The sequence below is a fragment of the Capsicum annuum genome, chromosome 10 (genome assembly GCF_002878395.1).
Source record: "Capsicum annuum cultivar UCD-10X-F1 chromosome 10, UCD10Xv1.1, whole genome shotgun sequence".
Lineage (NCBI taxonomy): Eukaryota > Viridiplantae > Streptophyta > Magnoliopsida > Solanales > Solanaceae > Capsicum > Capsicum annuum.
The window spans coordinates 60,448,477-60,469,399 of NC_061120.1; the positions used below are offsets into that span (position 1 = coordinate 60,448,477).

A 20,923-nucleotide genomic window follows, 5' to 3' on the forward strand; every position below is an offset into this window, starting at 1 on the left:
GATCTCATGTTATTTTAATTACTCCATATATAAAACACTAGTGGTAGCAGAATTTTACTGAGGGACTAAATTTTTTTTTATCTCTTATCATTATATCCTATTGGGTGTTCTTACATTGTTTCTGGATTTTTGATTATCTTATGAAGAGAAGGAAGAATAAAAATGGTTATGTCTTAGCAAATAGAGAATCTGCTTGGCAGACATTCACGTGAGACAGGTATGCTGGCAGATATTTAGTGAAATGTCTTTCCCTCGGGGCATGACTGTCATTTTGAGCATAAATAATTAGCTCTTTGTGGGTTGTTTATAACTAGTTAAATGCAAAAATCTCAAGATTATCTTAGTTATCTTAATCTTAAGCCTGTCAAACTAGCGATAAACACTATATAATATTCTATATGATTTAAGAGGTGAAGAAAAAAAGATGTGTAGCAGCTAAAAAGGTAACATTACATTTTTGCTCTTGATCTTATAGAGACTTAAAGAATCCTGAATCAACAAGTGCGATAATAATTACCAGACTCCACTATTCGTTCATCACAACCCACAATTGAACAAGCGCGGTAAGATCAGTCACAACATCCTAATTTACAAGCAAATGAACAACTCGAAGAAGGCAAGTGTATATATATATATATATATATATATATATTAGTTCATACTATTTCAAAAATTGTCTGCATTTTAGTAATTTTGTTGTTAATATTACTGTAGGCCCTTCAACTAATAAAAGAAAAAGAGGTGCTACACAAATGCAAGCAATACATGGACGGAATGACCGTCAATTAATAGTGCTAAATGAGTTGAACCAGCCTATTGGTCCAACTAAAGCAGTAGTCACTGAATTTTCCAGCTTTCTTGGCACATTGGCAAGGAATGGGACATTTTGTCCTCTTAATCTCAGTTGGACAAAGTTGAAGACACATGATGATATGTGGAGCTATATTCAAGTTCTAAGTTCTCAATATTTTGATTTCTACTTGTATGCTTTTCATAGTTTTTACACTAACCCAATTCAACCAAATTATAGAAGAAATATGGCATTCCCAAAAATGAAAAAAATTGGGTTATGAGATCAATTAAGGGTGCATTTAGAGGTCATAAGTCCAGACTCAAGAGCCATCACTTTTATGTCTACACCAATGATGAAATTCGAAGGGCAAAAAGGCCTATCTCTGTTCCAGAACCTATATTTGAGGATCTCCTTAAGCATTGGCATTTCGAAGAAGCAAAGGTATGATATCAATATAGACAACTGTGATATTATTATTAGTATGCATTTATTATTGAATTCATCACACCTGATCTTCCTTTTTACGTTGTTCTTTCTATCAATATAAGACATTAAATTTTGTGTGTTTAAACCTTCACTGCCTTAATATTTATATTAAAAAATCCTAAATATTGACTTACAGGATACTTACAAGACTAACAAAGAAAATAGGAAAAAGTTTAAGTATCTGCACACTATGGAAAAACAAGTTTTGCTTTAATCCGCAAGGTTCGGTGTTTTCTCATATTTTTACTATGAACTTATTGTGTTTACTTGATAATATTTTAATGCTAACTTGCATGAAACAAGAAAAAATGAAGGAAAATGCAGGTGCTTTGTCGAATAAGGAATTCTTTGTGGCTACTAGAAGAAGAAAACCTGGTCGAGTATATAAAGACACATCTGACGAGATTACAAGCAAATAGTATGAAATTTTCTATTTTAAAATTGATCAAGATCACTGTTTTCTTAAATATTGAATCAACTAAATTTACTTGCTCTTGAATCCGATGTATAGGTTGAAATGGAGAGAGTAGATACTCAAGAAAGTAAAGATAGTACTCAATCAACTAATTCATTCACCACAGTTATGGGGATTGATTATCCTGGTCGAGTAAGACTACTCAAACACGGTGTTACCATGTCTCTTTTGAAAAAGAAAGCAAGTAATTCTGGATCTTCTTCAAAACCTGATGAACTGGTGGAGAAGAGATTGGATGAACTGAAAGAGAGTATGTAATAAAGAATGAATGCGAGATGTCATTGAGCGTGAAGTTACAATGAGCATCATTGCACAACTTCAGCATCTAAATCCAGGATTAACACTTGATCCTAATATGCTAGGATTCAATGTTCATTCTTCAGGAGAAGCCCTTGCTAATCAACCAATAAACTATCAATCTGTTGGTAGTAACAATCAAGGTCAGATTATATTTTTTGATCTGTTGGTAGTAACTATCTGTTCGTAAAACTTCTCTTGCTTTTGGTGTGTGCCTACTGCTGATTAGATGGTGATAGTTTGGTATTGTGGCCTGGTATTCTAAGGTGGACTACCTCAACAAGTCCTTTGAGATTAGAGTGAGCATGTCACCTATTTTGTCTAGGGTACCTACAAATAGTTTTGAGCATTGATGTAGCTCCTGTACGTGCTACACATCAACTTGATTCCATCCCTTCACTTCTCTCCATTCTATTCAACTCCCATATTTATTCCATTCCTGGCGAGCCTAACAAATGGACCTACCTGTCTTTTTCCGCTCACATGACTTCTGATGGAAAAATCTTTGCACGTGCGTAGGATGATAAGTGTATAGGCATCCAGTATGTGAAAGCAATCAAGGCGATTCAAAACTTTGATCCAGATTTTGTACCTTTGAGAAATGTTCATATAGTGGATGTGCCTGATGAAGAGGTTGGTCGATTTGATGGTATGAAGTTTGTGGAGTTGAAATAATTTGAAGAGTTAAATGTTGGGTTTATGATGGATGGACACGCTTCGACTAAGGATAAGTTTAAGAGTGTTCAATGCTGATAGGATACCTTGGCATATAGTGATTAAGGCTGTTGGAACGGCTGGACATGGCTCTAAATTGTATGATAATACTATTACGGAGAATTTGATGAAGAGTATTGAAGTTATTACAAAGTTTAGGGAGTCTAAGATTGATATAGTTAAGGTTGGACTGGCTACTAATTCTGAGGTCATTTTGGTGAACCTAGTGTTTCTCAAGGCTGGAACTCCTTCCCTATCTTTGAGTTTTGGCTCACTCTTTTAAGTTCGAGTATTTCTCTTCCAACAGTAGTTGATTCTGTTGAAGGGAGATGTAAAAAACTAACTATTGTATTGATCAATAAAAGAAACTAATAATCAGATTATCTACTTATTTTGTTGTGGAATAGTCCTTTTTATGTTTCATTTAAGTGCTAATTTATATTATTTGTTCTCTTTTTATAGGTGTCCAAAATGAAGAAAGAGATGAAGAAAATGACGAATACATTGATCTTACTTGAGAAGATTTTTTAGTTTTGGATAAATTCTCTAATATCAATAGTTTTGTGTTGAATTTTTTGAAACTTATCGCCGCTTGAACTTGCTTGTATGTAAAAACTTAACTAATCATTTGGACTTGTTTAAATTACTAGCTTGTTGCATATTTTGAATTATGAGATTACTAAAGAATGATTTTATTTTTTCATGTGTATATATTGTGTTATAATTTATTATGTATGTAGATAAAAATTTATATTAATATGACTATTTATAAAAATCATTTCAATTTAATGACATGTGGCAATTGCAACGGTTTAATGTCATCCTAATAGACGCTATTACAATGGTTCAATGTCGTTGCAATAGAATCTATTGCAACGGTTATGAACCATTGCACTAGATTAAAATAGGTGTTCCAATAGGTAATGAAATAGTTGTAATAGGTAGTCAAAAGTGTTGCAATAGCATAATAAAAACGTCGCAAAATATGCTATTGCAATGGTTACTAACTGTTGCAATAGCATCTATTGCAATGGTTTGTAACCGCTGCAATAAATAAAAATAGACGTCTCAATAAGTCAAAAAATAACCGTCGCAATAGATCTATCTATGACGATGGTTAACGAAAACCGTCGCCATAGCTCGACCTATGGTGATGTTTTAGACAACCGTCGTAGAAACCGTTGCCATAGACCTATTGCAACGCCCAACTATGGGACGCTTGCCAAACCATTGTGATAGGTATATGGCAATGGGATTTTAGCCTATTGCAATGGTTTTGAAACCGTCACCATAGACATAATTTCTGGTAGTGCCCTAAGCTCCAAAATCCATAGCACAAGCTTGGAGCATATCCTCAAGAATTTGAAATATTCTACTTCGACTGTCCATTAGTATGGGAATGGATGGTTGTACTAAGATCCATCTGAGTACCTAACTCCTCCTGAAAATTTCTCCAAAAGCTAGAAGTAAACACTAGACCTCGGTCTGAAATGATAGATATTGGCACACCATGCAAACAGACTATCTCACTAACATAATTACAAGCCAACCTCTCGGTACTTAAGAATATCTAAATAGAAATAGAGTGAGCTGACTTGGTCAATCGATCCCCAATGACCCTAATACCATCAAATTCGTGGGAAGTATGAGGCAAACAACTTAAAAAGTCCATGGTAATCCACTCTTATTTCCACTCGGGAATGGGTAATCTATGAATTATTCCAACAGGACTCTAATGCTTGACCTTCATCTGCAACAACATAGGCAACGAGCTACAAAGTCTGCAACATCTCTCTTCATACTACTTTACCAATAATGCTAACTAAAATCTCTATACATTTTAATTATACACAGGTGAATAGAATATCTAGAGTTGTGAGCCTCATGCAAAATAGAATGAATTGTGCTTTAAGATAACAAGATATCCTCAAAAACTATGGTGTTCCTCTTGGAATTACCACTCAACACGTGATCATAAATGATGCAAAGTTTTTTTTTTCAAATGGTAATCCCAAATCTAGTCAATTAGAAAAGATGTCGCCTAAATTATAGAAATAATCCTAAGAGGGTATGAAATACTAAGTAGTATTATCAAGGTTTCTAAGGGTTAAATGACCTGTGCCAACAACCTCTAAGAAACTAAAATATAAGCCAAGCTACCCATACTCACTGCCTTTTGACTCAAGACATCTGTTACCACGTTTACCTAGCCTGGATTATTCAAGATAGAGATGTTATAATCAGTAAAAAAACTACATTTATCTATGCTGCCTAGAATGAAGCTCTATTTGGGTCATAGGATGTTGAATACAATGATGATTGGTAAAGATCGCGCAACACACATTATAAAGGCAATGTCTGTAAATCTTAAGCAAATAAACTACTGCTACCAACTCCAAATCATGAGTACGGTAGTTGCACTCGATTACCTTCAGCTGCAATAATGCATAAGAAATAATATAACCCTACTACATTAATACACAACTCAAACCAATACCAGAAATATCATAAAACATGGTAAATCCCTTACTCTCAATAGGAAGAGCTGAAATAGTGGCTAAAGTGAGAAATCCCTTAAAATTTCCGAAGCTCAACTCATACTTCTCTGATGATTAAAAATGAACCTCCTTTTGGATCAATATGATCATCAGTGTTGCAATAGTTGATAAACTCTCAACAAATCATCTATAATAACAAGCAAAACCACTAAAACTATGAACCTCAGTGCAAGATATAAGCTTGTCCTAATCACGAATTACCTCAATTTTTATTTGGTAAACTATTATATTATCGTTAGATTCTACATATCCATGGAATGTCACCGACTAAATCCAAAACTCATACTTTGAGAAATTGACAAAAAAATATATAATCTCTAAAAGTTTGGAGAATAATACTCAAATTCTACATTGTCTCATGTGCTTAGATTAGACTATGTCCAATCGGATGAGTAATTTTCCTTTATAGAGGAGCCCATGCTCATATTGGCTAGTGATGTTAGGCAATTGCGCACTAGAGAGATCCCAATAGTTAAGGTTTTGTAGAGGAACCACCTAGTAAAGTAATCTACCTGGGAGATCTAGAGTGAGATACAAACCTAATATCCTCACTTGTTTGAGGCTTTAGGTACAACATAATCCTTTACTTTTATAGATAAAAGTTCTTTTAGTAGTGGATACTGAAATGACCCTCCTGGTTATTTTTTATATTACCAGTTATTTTTATTATTTAGAGATTTTCTATAGCTATCACAAGTCGTTTATGACTTGCTGGAACTAACAGTTCAATTATCGGGTAGTTTATTTGGATTTTAGAACCAAATTCTAGTTTTTAAGTATTCACTAGCTCAAATTTACCACCAGAGCTCAAAATTAGCCCATGTTTAGGATAAAATTTTCATGAGCATAGAGGGACGTTGCATAAGTTTTGAAAGTTCAATTTTGTAAACGAACTCATATAAGGTTTTTAAATAATTTTGGACTCAAAGCATAATAGTGCAATATAGGTATCATTGTTATCATTATGATGAATGGATTGTGATTTTGATTGTATGGCACTTTGTGAAAGCTTCTCAGAAAGGAAAATTAGTGGTTGAGCAGATTCTTCATGCTTTACTTTGGCATCCAAGTAGGCTAGGTTTACCCTCTTCATATATTGAGCTATTTTATAGTACGGTAATGATAACATTTAAGATAAGTTATAGAATTTTAGTTTTGAAGGTATGTTTGTCAATAATTGGTTAATTGGATAGTTTTGGTATCTCAAAACTGCTATTAGGCATAATTAGTGAGTTACTCATGTCTTAGATGAAGTTGTCTTTGTCGTTTATGTTTATGATGAAAATGCCTTAGTTTCTCTACCTAGGGGAGATTTCCTTAGTCAATCATGTTTGGGATGGAAATTGCCTTAGTTTCTCAAGGTAGGTGAAATTGCCTTATTTTGCCACAAATGGATTTTGGAGATTAAAAGTAGGCCCCTTCGATCCATCTTAGGCCAAGATATTTATTAGCCTTGTAAACTTATTTATGCATGTTATACCCTTATTAATGTTTGGTTTAGGACTTAAAGAGATTGAATATATTTTATGAGTATGTTAGTTGGATATTGAAAGGTTGATGCTAATTCAGGGTATTGCTAATGTTATGGCTTATACACATGATTATTGATATGTCTTTTTGATATTATTAATAATATGGCCTATCGACATTCTTAATGATAAAGTTGTTGATATGATTAATATAATGACCTATAAATATGATTGATGTTATGGCCCACATATATGATTAATGTTATGGACTATATATATGATTGATGTAATGGCTAATATATATGATTATTGATATTACTTATGGATATGTCTATTGATATGGTCCTTAGACATGGTTTTTGATGTGACATAATAGATTTGGTGTCGGTATGGTTTATGGACATGAGTATTGGTATGACTAATAGATATGATGCTTGGACCGATGTATGGATATTAGTAACGGGATGACTTATTGGTATAATTTACTACTGTTGTTTATCCTCTTGACCTATTGGTATGACTTATATAATAAGTTCCAGTTCAAGTTCGACAAATGATGTTAATGATGATGATAGTGACAATGTGAGTTTTGGTTCATGACCAGCAAGTGATGATAATGATATGATACTATTAAGTTTGGGTAAAAGTTTGGTATTGGGAATAGTGTATGAGATGAGATGGTTTGGATGGATTCTTGGTTATTTTATGATAATTAGTAACTTATGGTTACTCGGTTACTCAGTTTCATTGATTGTACCTTCCAAGCTTATGGGGGCCTGCATTGGGTTATTTATTTTTTTGCATTTAATGGCTTATGGTTCCAATATTGTAGCTATATTTGTGTGATTCTTAAGTTTTTATTTCGAGTGCATTCATTTACTTATGTACTTCGGTGTTGGAGCTTATGTTTAGGTTTGTCACTTTTACTTTGACTTATCTTATTATATCTTGTATATTATCATATTTATATCATGATTTAGCACAGTCAGTCAATGATTCCTACTGAGTTCCAATAGTTTTTGTACTCATAATATGCTACTATACAATTTTAGTGCAAATCTAAGTACTAGTTGCCGCTGCTGATTCGACGTTCTTACAGGGTTGATTTCAAAGAGAAGATGAGCTCTTAGAGTTGGTGTTACACTTTTTCCTTCTATTTATTTATGTCTTATCTTTTATTTTCAATACGAATTGTATTTTACTATTTGCTACTCTTAGTTCATATGTAGTAGCTATTGTATGGACATTACTGAGTCTTTGGATAGTTGCTAACTTTCTATCTATGTATTAGACCTTTAAGACTGTATTATTTCTATGTAAGTCTTGAATTGTTAATTTTTATATTTTAGGCCATTTCCCACAAATTTATCCCATTGCATCTAGCTCTAGGATATGGTTCGGCTTATCTACTAGCATGATATAGTCGGTGGCATCATGACTCTTAAAATGGGTCATGGAAAATTGGTATTAGCGATAGATTTTACTGATATTATTGGTACAAGAGCAAATGTCTAGTAGAGTTCGACGAATCAGAATGATGAAGTTTATTTCTTATATTTGGAAGGCTATAAACCTCCTTAGAAGTTTGTCACATGTTCCACTCATTTCATTCTAGGAGCCTAAGTTGGTTTCTATAGCATTTCATTGGTTTCACTCTTTTGCAAATGGTTAGGAGATGTGCTAGCGCTGCACGAGATGAGGGTCCCGAGATTGATCCTAGGGATCTTATCACTATTAATGGATGACCTAGAGGTCATGGAAATCCTTGAGGAAAAGATAAGGAAACTTTCCAATATCTTATTCCTATTCTCGAGCCAGAGATTCTTCTGTCATTGCTAGTGGTGGGATAGGGACCATCCCAGGCTTCACCGGGTTTATCTTTCTTCATTTATCAAAGATTTTTTGAATTATCTTTTGGAATTTTTTGATGGTGCACCATCTGATGGTGTACAGTCTACAGATTAGAGTGGTACTAAGGTGGGGTCACAACCCGTATCTATAGCTCCCAAAGTTGATGTTGTTGCTCATCCGATAGTTTTCCATTCTTCTATGTTTATCAAGGAGCAAACAATGTAGGGTAGATTCTTACGATTAGCTTTGCCTATGTTTTCTGGTGCACTAAGAGAGGATGCATATCAATTCTAAATTTCTTTTGAGGATAAGCTTCATAAGTTTAGCCTAGTTGAGACTAATGGTGTGGATTACACTACTTTTTAGTTGGACTTTGAAGATTGACATTAGTGGAGTGGTCATCTTAATTCCATTCTAGCTATATATTCTCCTTTTAAATGGACCCAGTTCTTTGAGATCTTTTTAGAGAAGTACATGCCATGAAGTATTAAAGATCATATGAGAGATTAGTTCTCGATTTTAGAGTAGGGCTCAGTCAATGATATAGAGTATGAGGCTCAATTTCAGGAGTTGGCTAGTCATGCTACTTCTATTCTGACTATTAAGTTTAAGCTGGTTTGTTGCTTTGTTCGAGGATTGAGAATTTCTCTTGGCATGTCTACACGGAATTTTGTCATTGCAAGCAGGTATTTTTCTTTGGTTTCTAATCATTCTTAGCTTATGGAGGAGATACATCACGAGGCCAAAGGGGTTCACAATAAGAAGCTTTAATACCAAGTAGGTTCAATAGGATCTGTAGTAGCTCACGATTTAGTGCAATTAGATCTCATGGTAGGTACCCTCTATGTCAGCCATATTAGCATTAGGTTCAGTCTAGCAGAAAAGCTTAGGTCGTGCTTCAAATTACCAATAGAGGCTAGTCTAGCTTCAGTGTTCATCCTAGATAGGGTATTAGTCTATCTTTGAGAGGTTCTTCTTCTAGTTATTCTAGTCATGGTGGTTCTTCCTGGTCAGCCAGATCTTCTGTCTTTGGCTCAATGTCCAGGGTATGTTATAGTTGTAGAGCTTTTGGTTATTTTTCGATAGAGTGCTTCTATCATAGAGCGATTTTTCCTTCATATCATAGTGTTCCAACTATCAAGTTAGTTCATTCTCACCTAGAGGTGGTATGCATGGTCATAGAGGTAGTCCCTAGGGTTCTCATGGAGGTTCTCAGGTAGGTAGGCCAGGAGGTTAGCGAAAATCCTAGCCATGTGGTGAGTGTGGTTAGTTGTATGCCATACCTGCAATACCCAAGGTTGAGTCTTCAAATGCAAATATCACAAGTATAATCTTGGTATGCCATCAATCGTCCTTTCATTTATTTTATCTTGGATCTATTTATTTTTATATGTCTGATTATTATGCCCCACAGTTAGTGTTATGTTGGAATTCATTATCCATGCCATTTCGTGTATCTACTCCCATGGGTGATTCTTTAGTAGTGGATAGGGTTTATAGAGCATGTGTTGTGACTATTTGAGAGTTTGATACTCATGCTAATGTTATTGTGTTATGGTAAATTTTGATATGAGTCTGTATATAAACTTGTTATTCCACTATCATGCAGACTTGGTTATTTTCCAAAACCATTACCTTAGGTATGTCTAGCATATCCCCGATCATGTGGCAAGGAGTTGCTGGTCGTGAGCTGATATGGACTATTTTTATGCTATGAGGCTTATTTTGAGATTTTACGAGTCTTGCCTCTCTTATATTCATGATGTTAGTATGGAGATTATGTCGCTTTACTTTATTTCAGTAGTTTGTCAGTTTTATGATGTTTTCCCTATCAATCTACCTAGCCTTTCTCCTTAGCATAGTATTTAGTTTGTTATTTATGTTGAGTCGGGAAGCCAACCTATTTCTATGGCACATTATCGTCTGGCTCCTACCATGCTTAAGGAGATAAATTCTTAGCTTCAAATATTTTTTATAAAGGTTTTATTAGAATTGGTACGTCCCTTTGGGGAGCTCCTGTGTTGTTTATGAGGAAGAAAGGTGGCTTAATGAGTATGTGTATTGATTGTAGGCAGCTTAATAAGGTAACAATGCAGAACCATTATCCTATGCCTTGCATTAATGATTCATTTGACCAGCTTCAGGGTGCAACAGTGTTAGCTAACCTTGATTTGAGGTCTGATTACCATTAGTTAAGGCTTCGAGCTAAGGATATCCTGAAGACAACCCTTTTGACTCACTGTGGTTATTATGAGCTTATAGTGATGTCTTTTGAGTTAACTAACACCCCATTCGCATTTATGTATTTGATGAACCATGTGTTCAGTACTTATTTGGATTCCTTTATTATTGTGTTCATCATAACATCCTTGTATATTCGATGTGTAGAGAGGAGAATAGGTCAGGAATGTATCATAACAACATACAAACAAAGAATATCATATGTATAGCAGCAAAATTTAGGGATAAGGCTAATCTATAATCCGCTTCACAAACTGAGGAAAGAATCTCAAAGGGTCCAATATATCTAGGGATTATCTTGCCTTTCCACCAAAACCTCATCACACCCTAAATGGGTCATACATGGAGGAATACCCGATCAACAACTCAAAATCTCCGGTCACGAAGTCTACAATCTACATAAGCCTTCTGCCTACTCTGAGCTTCCTTTAACCTATCCTGAATCAGTCTGACTCTATCTAATGACTCCCAAAGAAAGTCAGTACCATAAGGAAAAACCTCAAGAGGAACAAGCCAACTAATCAAGAATGATATAGTGAAGCATACAAAGTCTCAAAAGGTGCCATCTCAATAGTCAAATGATAACTATTATTATAGGCGAACTCTGCCAGGGCCAAGTGCTACTCCCATTGACCTCCAAAATCCATAACACAAGCTTGGAGAATATCCTCGAGAACTTGAATATTCTAATCTGATTGTCCATTAGTTTGGGGATAGAAGGTTGTACAAAGATCCACCCGACTGCCAAAATCCTCTTAAAAAAGACTCTAAAAGCTAAAAGTAAACACTAAACATGATAGTTATAGGCGCACCATAAAATTATATTATCTCACTAAAATAGATACGAGTTAACCTCTCAGCATTGAAAGACATCTCCATAGGAATAGATTATGCCGACTTGATCCACAATGACCCAAATACCGTCAAAACCATGGGAAGTACGAGGCAACCCACTAACAAAGTTTGTGGTAATACGCTCCATGTCAACTCAAGAATAGGCAATCTTTGAATCAATCCAGCAAAACTCTAATGCTAAGACTTTGCCTACTGACAAAATTGTCAAGGAGCTCTAAAGTCCACCATATATCTCTTTATATAACCCCACCTATAATGCTACCTCAAATTTCTATACATCTTAGTTGCACCAAGGTTAATTGAATATCTATAGCTGTGAGCCTCATGCAAAACCGACTGAATCAAGTGATCAACCCTTGGATCACTAATGCAGCTATAAAATTTCAAGACATCCTTAGAAACTACGGTGTCCCTCTTAGACTCACCACTCAACACTTGATCATGAATGATGCAAAGTCTCTTATCTATAAACTAGTGATCTCAAATCTGCTCAATTAGCAAATACATCGCTTAAACGCCTGCAATAATCCTCCTAGGGTATGGAATATTAAATCACACTATAAAGTTGGCTAAGGACTAAATTTTCCATGCTAATGGCGTCTAATAAAATGGAATACAACCCAAGTTGCCTCTATTTACTTCCTTTTAAATATAGGCATCTGTTTTCATGTTTGCTTTGCCCGGATAATACAACATAGAGATATCATAATCCTTAAGCAACTCTATCAATCTAAGATGCCTAGAATTAAGCACTCCCTAGGTCATAGGATACTAAAGACTATGATGATCCGTGAAGATCTCAAATGCACACCATAAAGGTAATGTCTCAAAATCATAAGGGGAAAAACTACCATTGCCGACTCCAAATCATAAGTGAGATAGTTGAGCTCGTGTACCTTCAGCTGCCTCAATACATAAGAAATAACATGACCCTGCTGCATCAATACAAAACTGAAACCAATACCAAAAGTATCACAATACACGATAATTCCCTCACCCTTAATAAGAAGAGCTAAAATAGGGGCTGAAGTGAAAAATCCCTTAATCATTCTAAAGCTCGACTCACACTCCTCGAATGATTTAAAAAGACCCTTCTTTTACTTTAGTATGGTTATTAGCACTTTAATAATAGTAAAATTATTTATGAATTGTCTATAATAACGGGCCAAACCAATGAAAGTACGATCCATATTCAGAGATGTAGGAGTGGCCCAATAACAAATGGCCTTAATTTTTTAGGTCTACTATAATCTCATCCTTAAACACCACATGTCCAAGGAATTTAACCAAATCAAGCCAATTATCAAACTTAGAGAACATGAAAAAAAACATATGATTTTTCAAATTTTGGAGCACAATCCTCAGATGCTGTATATTCTCCTCTCTACTCTTTGAATATACAAGGATGTCATGATAAACACCGTTATAGAGGAATACAAATAAGTCTTAAACATAGATTCATGAAATCTATAAATAAAGTTTGGGCATTAGTCAAGCTAAAACATATAACTAGAACTTATAATGACCAAAACGGGTCATAGAGGTTGACTTTGTGATATCCTCATCTCGAAGTCTTCACTTATGGGAATCGGACCTCAAATAAAGCTTAGAGAACATCACTGCACCCTGAAGCAAGTCAAACAAATCATCAATTCAAGGCATAGGATAACAGCTCTTCAATATTACCTTATTAAACTTCCTATAATCAAAACATATATGCATGGACCCTTCCTTATTCTTCAAAAACAACATAGAATCTTCCCAATGAGACATACTGGATCTAATAAAATCCTTACAAAGAAGATCCTAAAGTTTAGAATTCAACTCCTTAAGCTTGGAAAGAGCCATACAATAATGTGCCATAGAAATAGGTTGGGTAATTGGATCAAGATCAATAACAAACTCAATACTATGCTTAGGAGTGTAACGCCCCAAGAACCTATCCCGAAACGTCACATGGTGCTCAACGCCACACGTGGCCTCAAGTTAACCCTCTAAGCTTGTCATCACTTTTAGAACTCATTATAGCGCAAATCATGCTAAGATAAAGAGGAATAACTATGTCATGAACATACTAAAATATGAAGTAATACTGCACTGTACAAATAAAATACTAAAATCTCTGTACACGCTTGTACACTAGTCTGCCAAAGCCTCTACTACATAGGTCTGAGGAGCCATTGAGACAGATCCCCAACTGACTCGTACTGAACTTAAAGTAAACAACTATCTATTAACAAGACAAAATCAGAGACACAGGTTCTTGAACCATGAGGACTCACCAACCGCAGAAATGAAGATGAAGGTACTCAAAGATCACTGTCGCTGCTGAGACTGAGCACCTGAACTTATATCATGAGGAAATATAGAGTACAAAAGAGTATAAAAGTCAGTACTTGGGAATGTACTGAGTACATGGGGGTGGATACAATATTTTAAACAATATCATAAATGTATAAGAAAATCATGCATGCTGACAATAACAACTCTCTTCGCTTGAATTATCTAAAACATCATTTCTGAAAGTCATCAGTAATAACATATTCTTCATAAATCTCGTAAATCATTTAACTCAGCTCAAACTCTTTGATTCATGACTTAGAGTGACTCGGTAACTCATGGTACTTATATCATTATGGACGTGGGAGTTTCTTTTAACCGACATAACTACACCATGTGAGCCGCATGGAGTCTAATGTTTTTCCCTCCTAAGGAGAGAACCCCACATTGGCAAGGGTGTTGTACTCTTGCCAGGGAGTACAAACTCAATCTCTTTATCACAATCTCATACTCAGCCTTTGTCCCACAACTATCAACATCAATCCTACGGTGGCATATACTTTCGGGGAAATACCATATTTCCTTCTTTGTGCTAAATACTCCTCCCAGACTCAGCTCAGAACATGCTAGGAAATCTACCTTAATCAATATCAACTCATGGGTCTATTTTAAAGAACAAAACATAAATATATATATATATGGATTATAAACATCTTGTGGATTCCTAACCCGACTCAACTCAACTCAATCTTTCTCAACATCAAGTACATTTGCTTTTTGAATCATTTTCAAATATCAAAACTTCAAGGAAACATCATAGGACTCATTCTTGACTTTCAATCTCAAATATCGATAAATATATTCAATAGTCAAATTTCTCATGGAAAGGTATAACTCATGACACTTGTCTTAAATCGCTTAGAAATCATCAATACGTAATGACAATATACAACTCATGGAATAAATTCTCAATTTAAGAAACATGATGGTGGAACAATCATAAATATCAAACTTATTTAACTCAAATCTCATAACTCATAAAGAAAGAAATTTGGGTGTAAACCCACTTGCAAAATCATGTAAATCAATAATAGAAAGTAAATCTTTAGGCACAAGAACGAAAGGAGTGTTCTTGTTCAAATCCCACATACCTTGGATTATAATTTTGGATATGTAAAAACTTGTTTGGAACTTCTTCCTTACATTTTGAGCTAAGATCCTTGATGCCTTTGACTAGGGGAGCTTAATTCTTGGCAACTTGGAGAAATCTAGGGAAGATCCTTGAATTTGTTGGAAGAAGATTCAATTTTTTTGGGTTTTGGAAAAACCTTAATTTCTAGATTTTTATTGGAAGAGGAAAGAAGAAAAATGAATGGCTATTCTCTACTAGGATATATATATATATAAGACCATATGGGGCAGAAATGACCAAAATGCCCTTTTTGAAAAAGCTGAAATTCGCTGATCGGGGCCTGTGACGGTCGATCTGACGGTCCGTCAAGTCTCCTAACGGTCCACCAAATTATTCATCACTCGAGAGCCAAAACTGGAATGTTCTACCTAGACGTGATAGTCAAAGTGATGGTCCATCAGGAAACTGAAGGTCCACTAAGTTATCCATCACTCGAGGGCTAAAAACTAGACATTCTATCTTGACCTGACGGACCCCTTGATGGTCCATCAAATTTTTGACGATCCACCAACTTGGCCTTCTCACGATGGCCTGAAAAAGGATTCACTACCTTGGCTTGACGGGGTACTTAACGGTCCACCAGGAACCTGATGGTCTGCCAGGTCGATCATCAAACCTGGGCGATCCGACACTGTTTAGTAAAATGACCATAACTCCCTCATCCGATTTCAGATCTCAATAAAATTGGTATCAATAGAAAGCTTATTCAATTCTCTACATGACAAAAAGTATATATTAGAGAAATACAACATAGTCTAAGCATAAATTGATTTAGAAGTCATACAAATCCACTCAAAATATAGATTTAGGCTTAAGAAACGATCGAGGTATTACAATATCTTCTCCTTAGACACATTCGTCTGTGAATATTGCCAGATAGGCCAAGACCAAGAGAAAGTTAGGACGTATAGCTGGAACGACTCACATCTAAGGGCTCACTATACTCTTAACTTTTGAGTACTTCACCAAATACATGAATCATAGAGAGAATAACCACATAGTTGAATACATTTGATTAGAAGGAAACTGAATTAAGGGAATAGTACCTTCATCTAGATTCAAACTCGTGGAGAAAATATGAGGGTAACTAGCTCGCATGTCTGCTTCTGCTTTCCAAGTGGCACCCTCAACTGATTGATTTCTCCACAGATCTTTAACCAAGGGAATTTCCTTGTTCCTAAGTCTACGAGCTTGATAATCTAGGATTTCAACCGGGATTTCATCATACGAATGACTATCCTAAACATCACAACTTTCCGAAGGATCAACAAGAACAGAGACTCCAATATGCTTCTTGAGCATAGAAAAATGAAACATAGGTTGGATAGCTGATAACTCTGCAGGCAACTCAATCTCATAAGCTGCTTTCCCAACACGATTCAAAACACTATAAGGGCTAACATATCTGGGACTCAGCTTCCCTTTCTTTCCAAATCTATTCACCTCTTTTATGGGTAAAATTTTCAAATACACCAAATCATCGACTTCAAACTTAAGAGCTCATCTTCTCATATCTGCATAAGACTTCTGATGACTCTGGGCTATCTTCAACCTCTCCCGAATTAATTTAACTTTCTCCATAGCCTCAAATACAGCATCAGGTCCAATCACAGCAGCTTCACCCATTTCAAACGAACCTATGGGCTATCTACATCTTCTCCCATACAAAGTCTTAAATGGAGCCATTCCAATGCCAACATGAAAACTATTGTTGTAAGAAAATTCAATCAATGGCAAATGTTCATCCCAACTTCCTTTGAAATCAAGAACACATGTCCTCAGCATATCCTCCAACATCTGGATAGTCCTCTTAGCCTGACCATCATTCTGTGGATGAAAAGCGGATCTAAGAAAAACTTGGGTGCCAAGATCCTTCTTAATGGCTCTCCAAAACTGAGAAATAAACTGAGCACCTCTATCGGAGATGATAGACAACAGAGCTTCTTGCAACCTAACTAACTCTCAAATATACAGCTTAGCATAGTCCTCCGTGGTGAAAGATGTATATAATTGTAGGAAATGTGCTAACTTAGTCAATCTGTCTTCAACGACCCAAATAGAATCATGATGATGATGAGAGAGAGGTAAACCGGTCATGAAATCCATGTTCACCACTTCCGACTTCCAAGATGGAATGCTAAATTCTTGCATCACACCACCGTGTCTCTGGTGCTCTATCTTTACCTGCTGGCAAGTAGCATACTTTTCTACAAACTTCGCTATATCCTTTTTCATACCATTCCACCAATAAATTTCTCGCAAATCGTGGTACATCTTGGTAGCACCGGGATAAATAAAATACCGCGGGCCATGAACCTCAGCCATAATTCTCTGCCACCGATCATCAACATCAGGCACACACAATCTATTTTGAAATCTCAATACACCATCTCCCCCTTGGGAGAAATCCTCCACCTTTTGGTCTTTAACTGATTCTTTCAGTTCGACCAAATAAGAATCTATATTCTGCTTCTCCTTCACTTCCGAAACTAGGGAAGATTCAGAATTACTATGAATCCAAAAATTATCCTCAGTTGAGTCAAGCAATCTAACACCTAACCTAGCCAAATAATGCACTTCACGGGCTATGTTCCTCATATCTTCCTCAATATGTGCTACACTACGCATGGACGACCTTCTAAGGGCATCTACCACTACATTGGCCTTGCCCGGGTGATACAATATACTCATATCATAGTCCTTCATTAATTCTAACCATCACCTCTACCGAAGATTCAACTCTCTCTTAGTGAACACATACTATAAACTCTTGTGATCCATTAAAACATCAACATGAACACTGTACAAATAGTGTCTCTAGATTTTTAAAGGAAAAAACACTGTAGCTAACTCAAGGTCATGGGTCGGATAATTATTTTTATGAGGTTTCAACTGCCTGGAGGCATAGGCTATAACCTTACCTTTCTGTATCAACACGCAACCCAAACCAATTCTAGAAGCATCACACTATACCACAAAATCATTTACACCATTAGGCAGGGTCATCACAGGGGCTGAAGTGAGTCGAGTCTTGAACTCCTGAAAACTCTTCTCGCAAGAATCTGACCACTAGAATTCAACCTTCTTTTGCGTCAACCAGGTCAAAGAAACAACAATGGAAGAGAAATCTTCGACAAAACGACAATATCAGCCAGCTAGGCCCAAGAAACTCCTAATATTAGATGGGAAAATAGGTCTAGGCCAATTCTTCACAGCTTCTACCTTTTGAGGATCAACTCGAATACCATCAGAAGAAACAATATGATACAGAAAAGCAACTGACCTTAGCCAGAATTCACACTTGCTAAATTTGGCAAACAACTGTTGATCCTTAAGGGTCTGTAAGCAATTCAAAGATGATCTGCGTGGTCGTTTTCACTATGGGAATATACAAGGATATCATCTATAAACACAATAATGAACATATGTAGGTGCAGTCTAAACACCTCATTCATGAGGTCCAGAAAAGCTGTCAGGGCATTCATTAGCTCGAAGGACATGACCAAGAATTCAAAATGACCATAACGAGTGTGAAAAGCTATCTTTGGAATATCACACTCTCTGACTTTAAGTTGGTGATAGCCGGATCTCAAATCTATTTTTTAGAAGTACCTGGCACTTTGCAACTGATCAAATAGGTCATCAATTCTAATCCAAAGATGATCGCGTTGGTCAATTAAAATTTCTGCCGACACAGCTTGTAACTTTTCCACTATTAATTAATATAATAGAATGGCAAAAGTTAAAGTCAAGAAGGAATCTTTTAGTGGAAATTTGTTGGGATCCGTGCAATCTTATGAATCCCATATTAAGTGGGAGTATAATATTATTTATTATATATACATGGGGACAACTGAACATCGGAGGATATATTTGGATAACTTTCGGACATTGCTGGATAATTGAAAAAACGATGGACACTATTTTTGGACAAAATTAACAAAGGTTGCTACACAATTTATTAGATTTTTTTAATATTTTTATTTAGATTTTAATTTTTCATATCATGTATTTAATTAATTAAATTGTGATTATGAATATTATTTACTAAAAATTCTCTTTTTGAGGTTAAAGTCAAGAACATGAGTACTATTATTATGGATTAATTTCGTTTAATTTCACTTATCATTATTAGTTGTTTGTTTATTCTTGTTTTAATTATTTTATGCATTGATCACCCAAAAAATACATATATTATCAACCTTTTGATCTCGGGAGAGGGAATAGGGAGATAAAACATGGGAATAAACAAAGTTTGGGTTTTTATGCTTTTATAAAATAAAGAATTAAACTTAGCATCTAGGACAGGGATGTGCTTAGATGCCTTACTTGATTCAAACGTAGGATGATAGCTTTAATTCCCTTAATTAGATTATTACATCCTCGCTCAATGATGTAATTGTAATGTCCATATTAGGTAAAAGATTAGAGATTGGGAAACCATGCCCATTCAATTAACCCTACGAATCAACAACCAAGATAAGCAAATTAGCGAATGAAATTCAATAACATAGTATGATTGTTCGGAGTGCTTTAACCCTGGGTTTTACTCCATTGATTATCCCAAGACTTATATTTTTACGCATTATTTATTTTATTTTATTTTTAATTTACAAAATTATAAATTCTCTTTTCGTTTACTTTTTTTCAATTGTTAAACTAGAATTGGATAGTCGGTGAACACAAGTCCCTAAGAGATCGATACTTGGGCTTCCTTGAAACTACTTTACTACTTGATAAAACCATGTACACTAGCGTGTGCGCTTGAACGCTATCAACTCACCTCTCAATACCTTCTCTCAAATGCTACAAAGATTGCTATCATTAAAATGCCGACCTCGAATCTACTTTAACAAGGTACATATGGCCTCAACACTAGCCATGATCCTCTGAGTGTCAGAATTATCCAAATGAACCATCAAGTTATCTAAGGACTGAATGTCCAAATCCAATTACTACTGAGAAATTGAAATAAAGGCTAAGCTACCCATACTCATTAACTTTCGGCTCAAGGCATCCTCTACCACATTTTCTTTGCCCAGATAGTAGTGAATAGAGATATCATAGTCCTTTAGCAACTCAATCAATCTATGCTACCTCGAATTAAGCTCCTTTTTGATTATTTTATACTGAAGATTGTGATGGTTAGTAAATATCTCATAGGAACCCCATATAAATAATGCCTCTAAATCCTAAGCGTAAATACTACCGCTACCAACTCCAAGTCATGAGTAGGGTAGTTGCATTCATACACCTTTAGCTACCTCGGTGCATATGCAATAATATGACCTCTCAACATCAGAACACACCCCAGACCAATACTAGACACATCATAATAAATAGTAAAACCCTTGCCCTCAACTAGAAGAGTTAGAATATGAGCTGAAGTAAGCAAATCCTTGAGATTCAGAAAGCTCACCTCACAACTCACTAAATACTAAAATGGAGCCTTTTTCCTGTCAATCTTGTCATAGGGGTTGCAATAGAAGAAAAATCCTTAACAAACCACCTGTAGTAACCTGCTAAACTAATAAAATTGTGAAATTTAGTATGTTACGTAGGCCTAACCCATCTAAGAATAGCCTTAAACTTTGTTGGGTCAACTATAATATTCTCCTTGCACACTATATGTCCTAAGAAGGCTATAGACTCAAGCTAGAACTTGTACTTAGAGAACTTGGCAGAAAGTCAATTATCTTTCAAAGTATAGAG

At 35.5% G+C, this 20,923-nt stretch overlaps 1 protein-coding gene across 1 annotated transcript; it reads left to right on the forward strand.

Moving 5' to 3' along the window:
- Positions 1–2,022: 2,022 nt before the first annotated feature.
- LOC107844313 (aminoacylase-1-like) lies at positions 2,023–3,048 on the forward strand. Its single transcript, XM_047397642.1, has 3 exons — positions 2,023–2,220; positions 2,571–2,707; positions 2,808–3,048. Exons 1-3 carry the CDS (start codon positions 2,023–2,025, stop codon positions 3,046–3,048), a joined length of 576 nt encoding a protein of 191 aa, XP_047253598.1.
- The last annotated feature ends 17,875 nt before the right edge of the window (positions 3,049–20,923 follow it).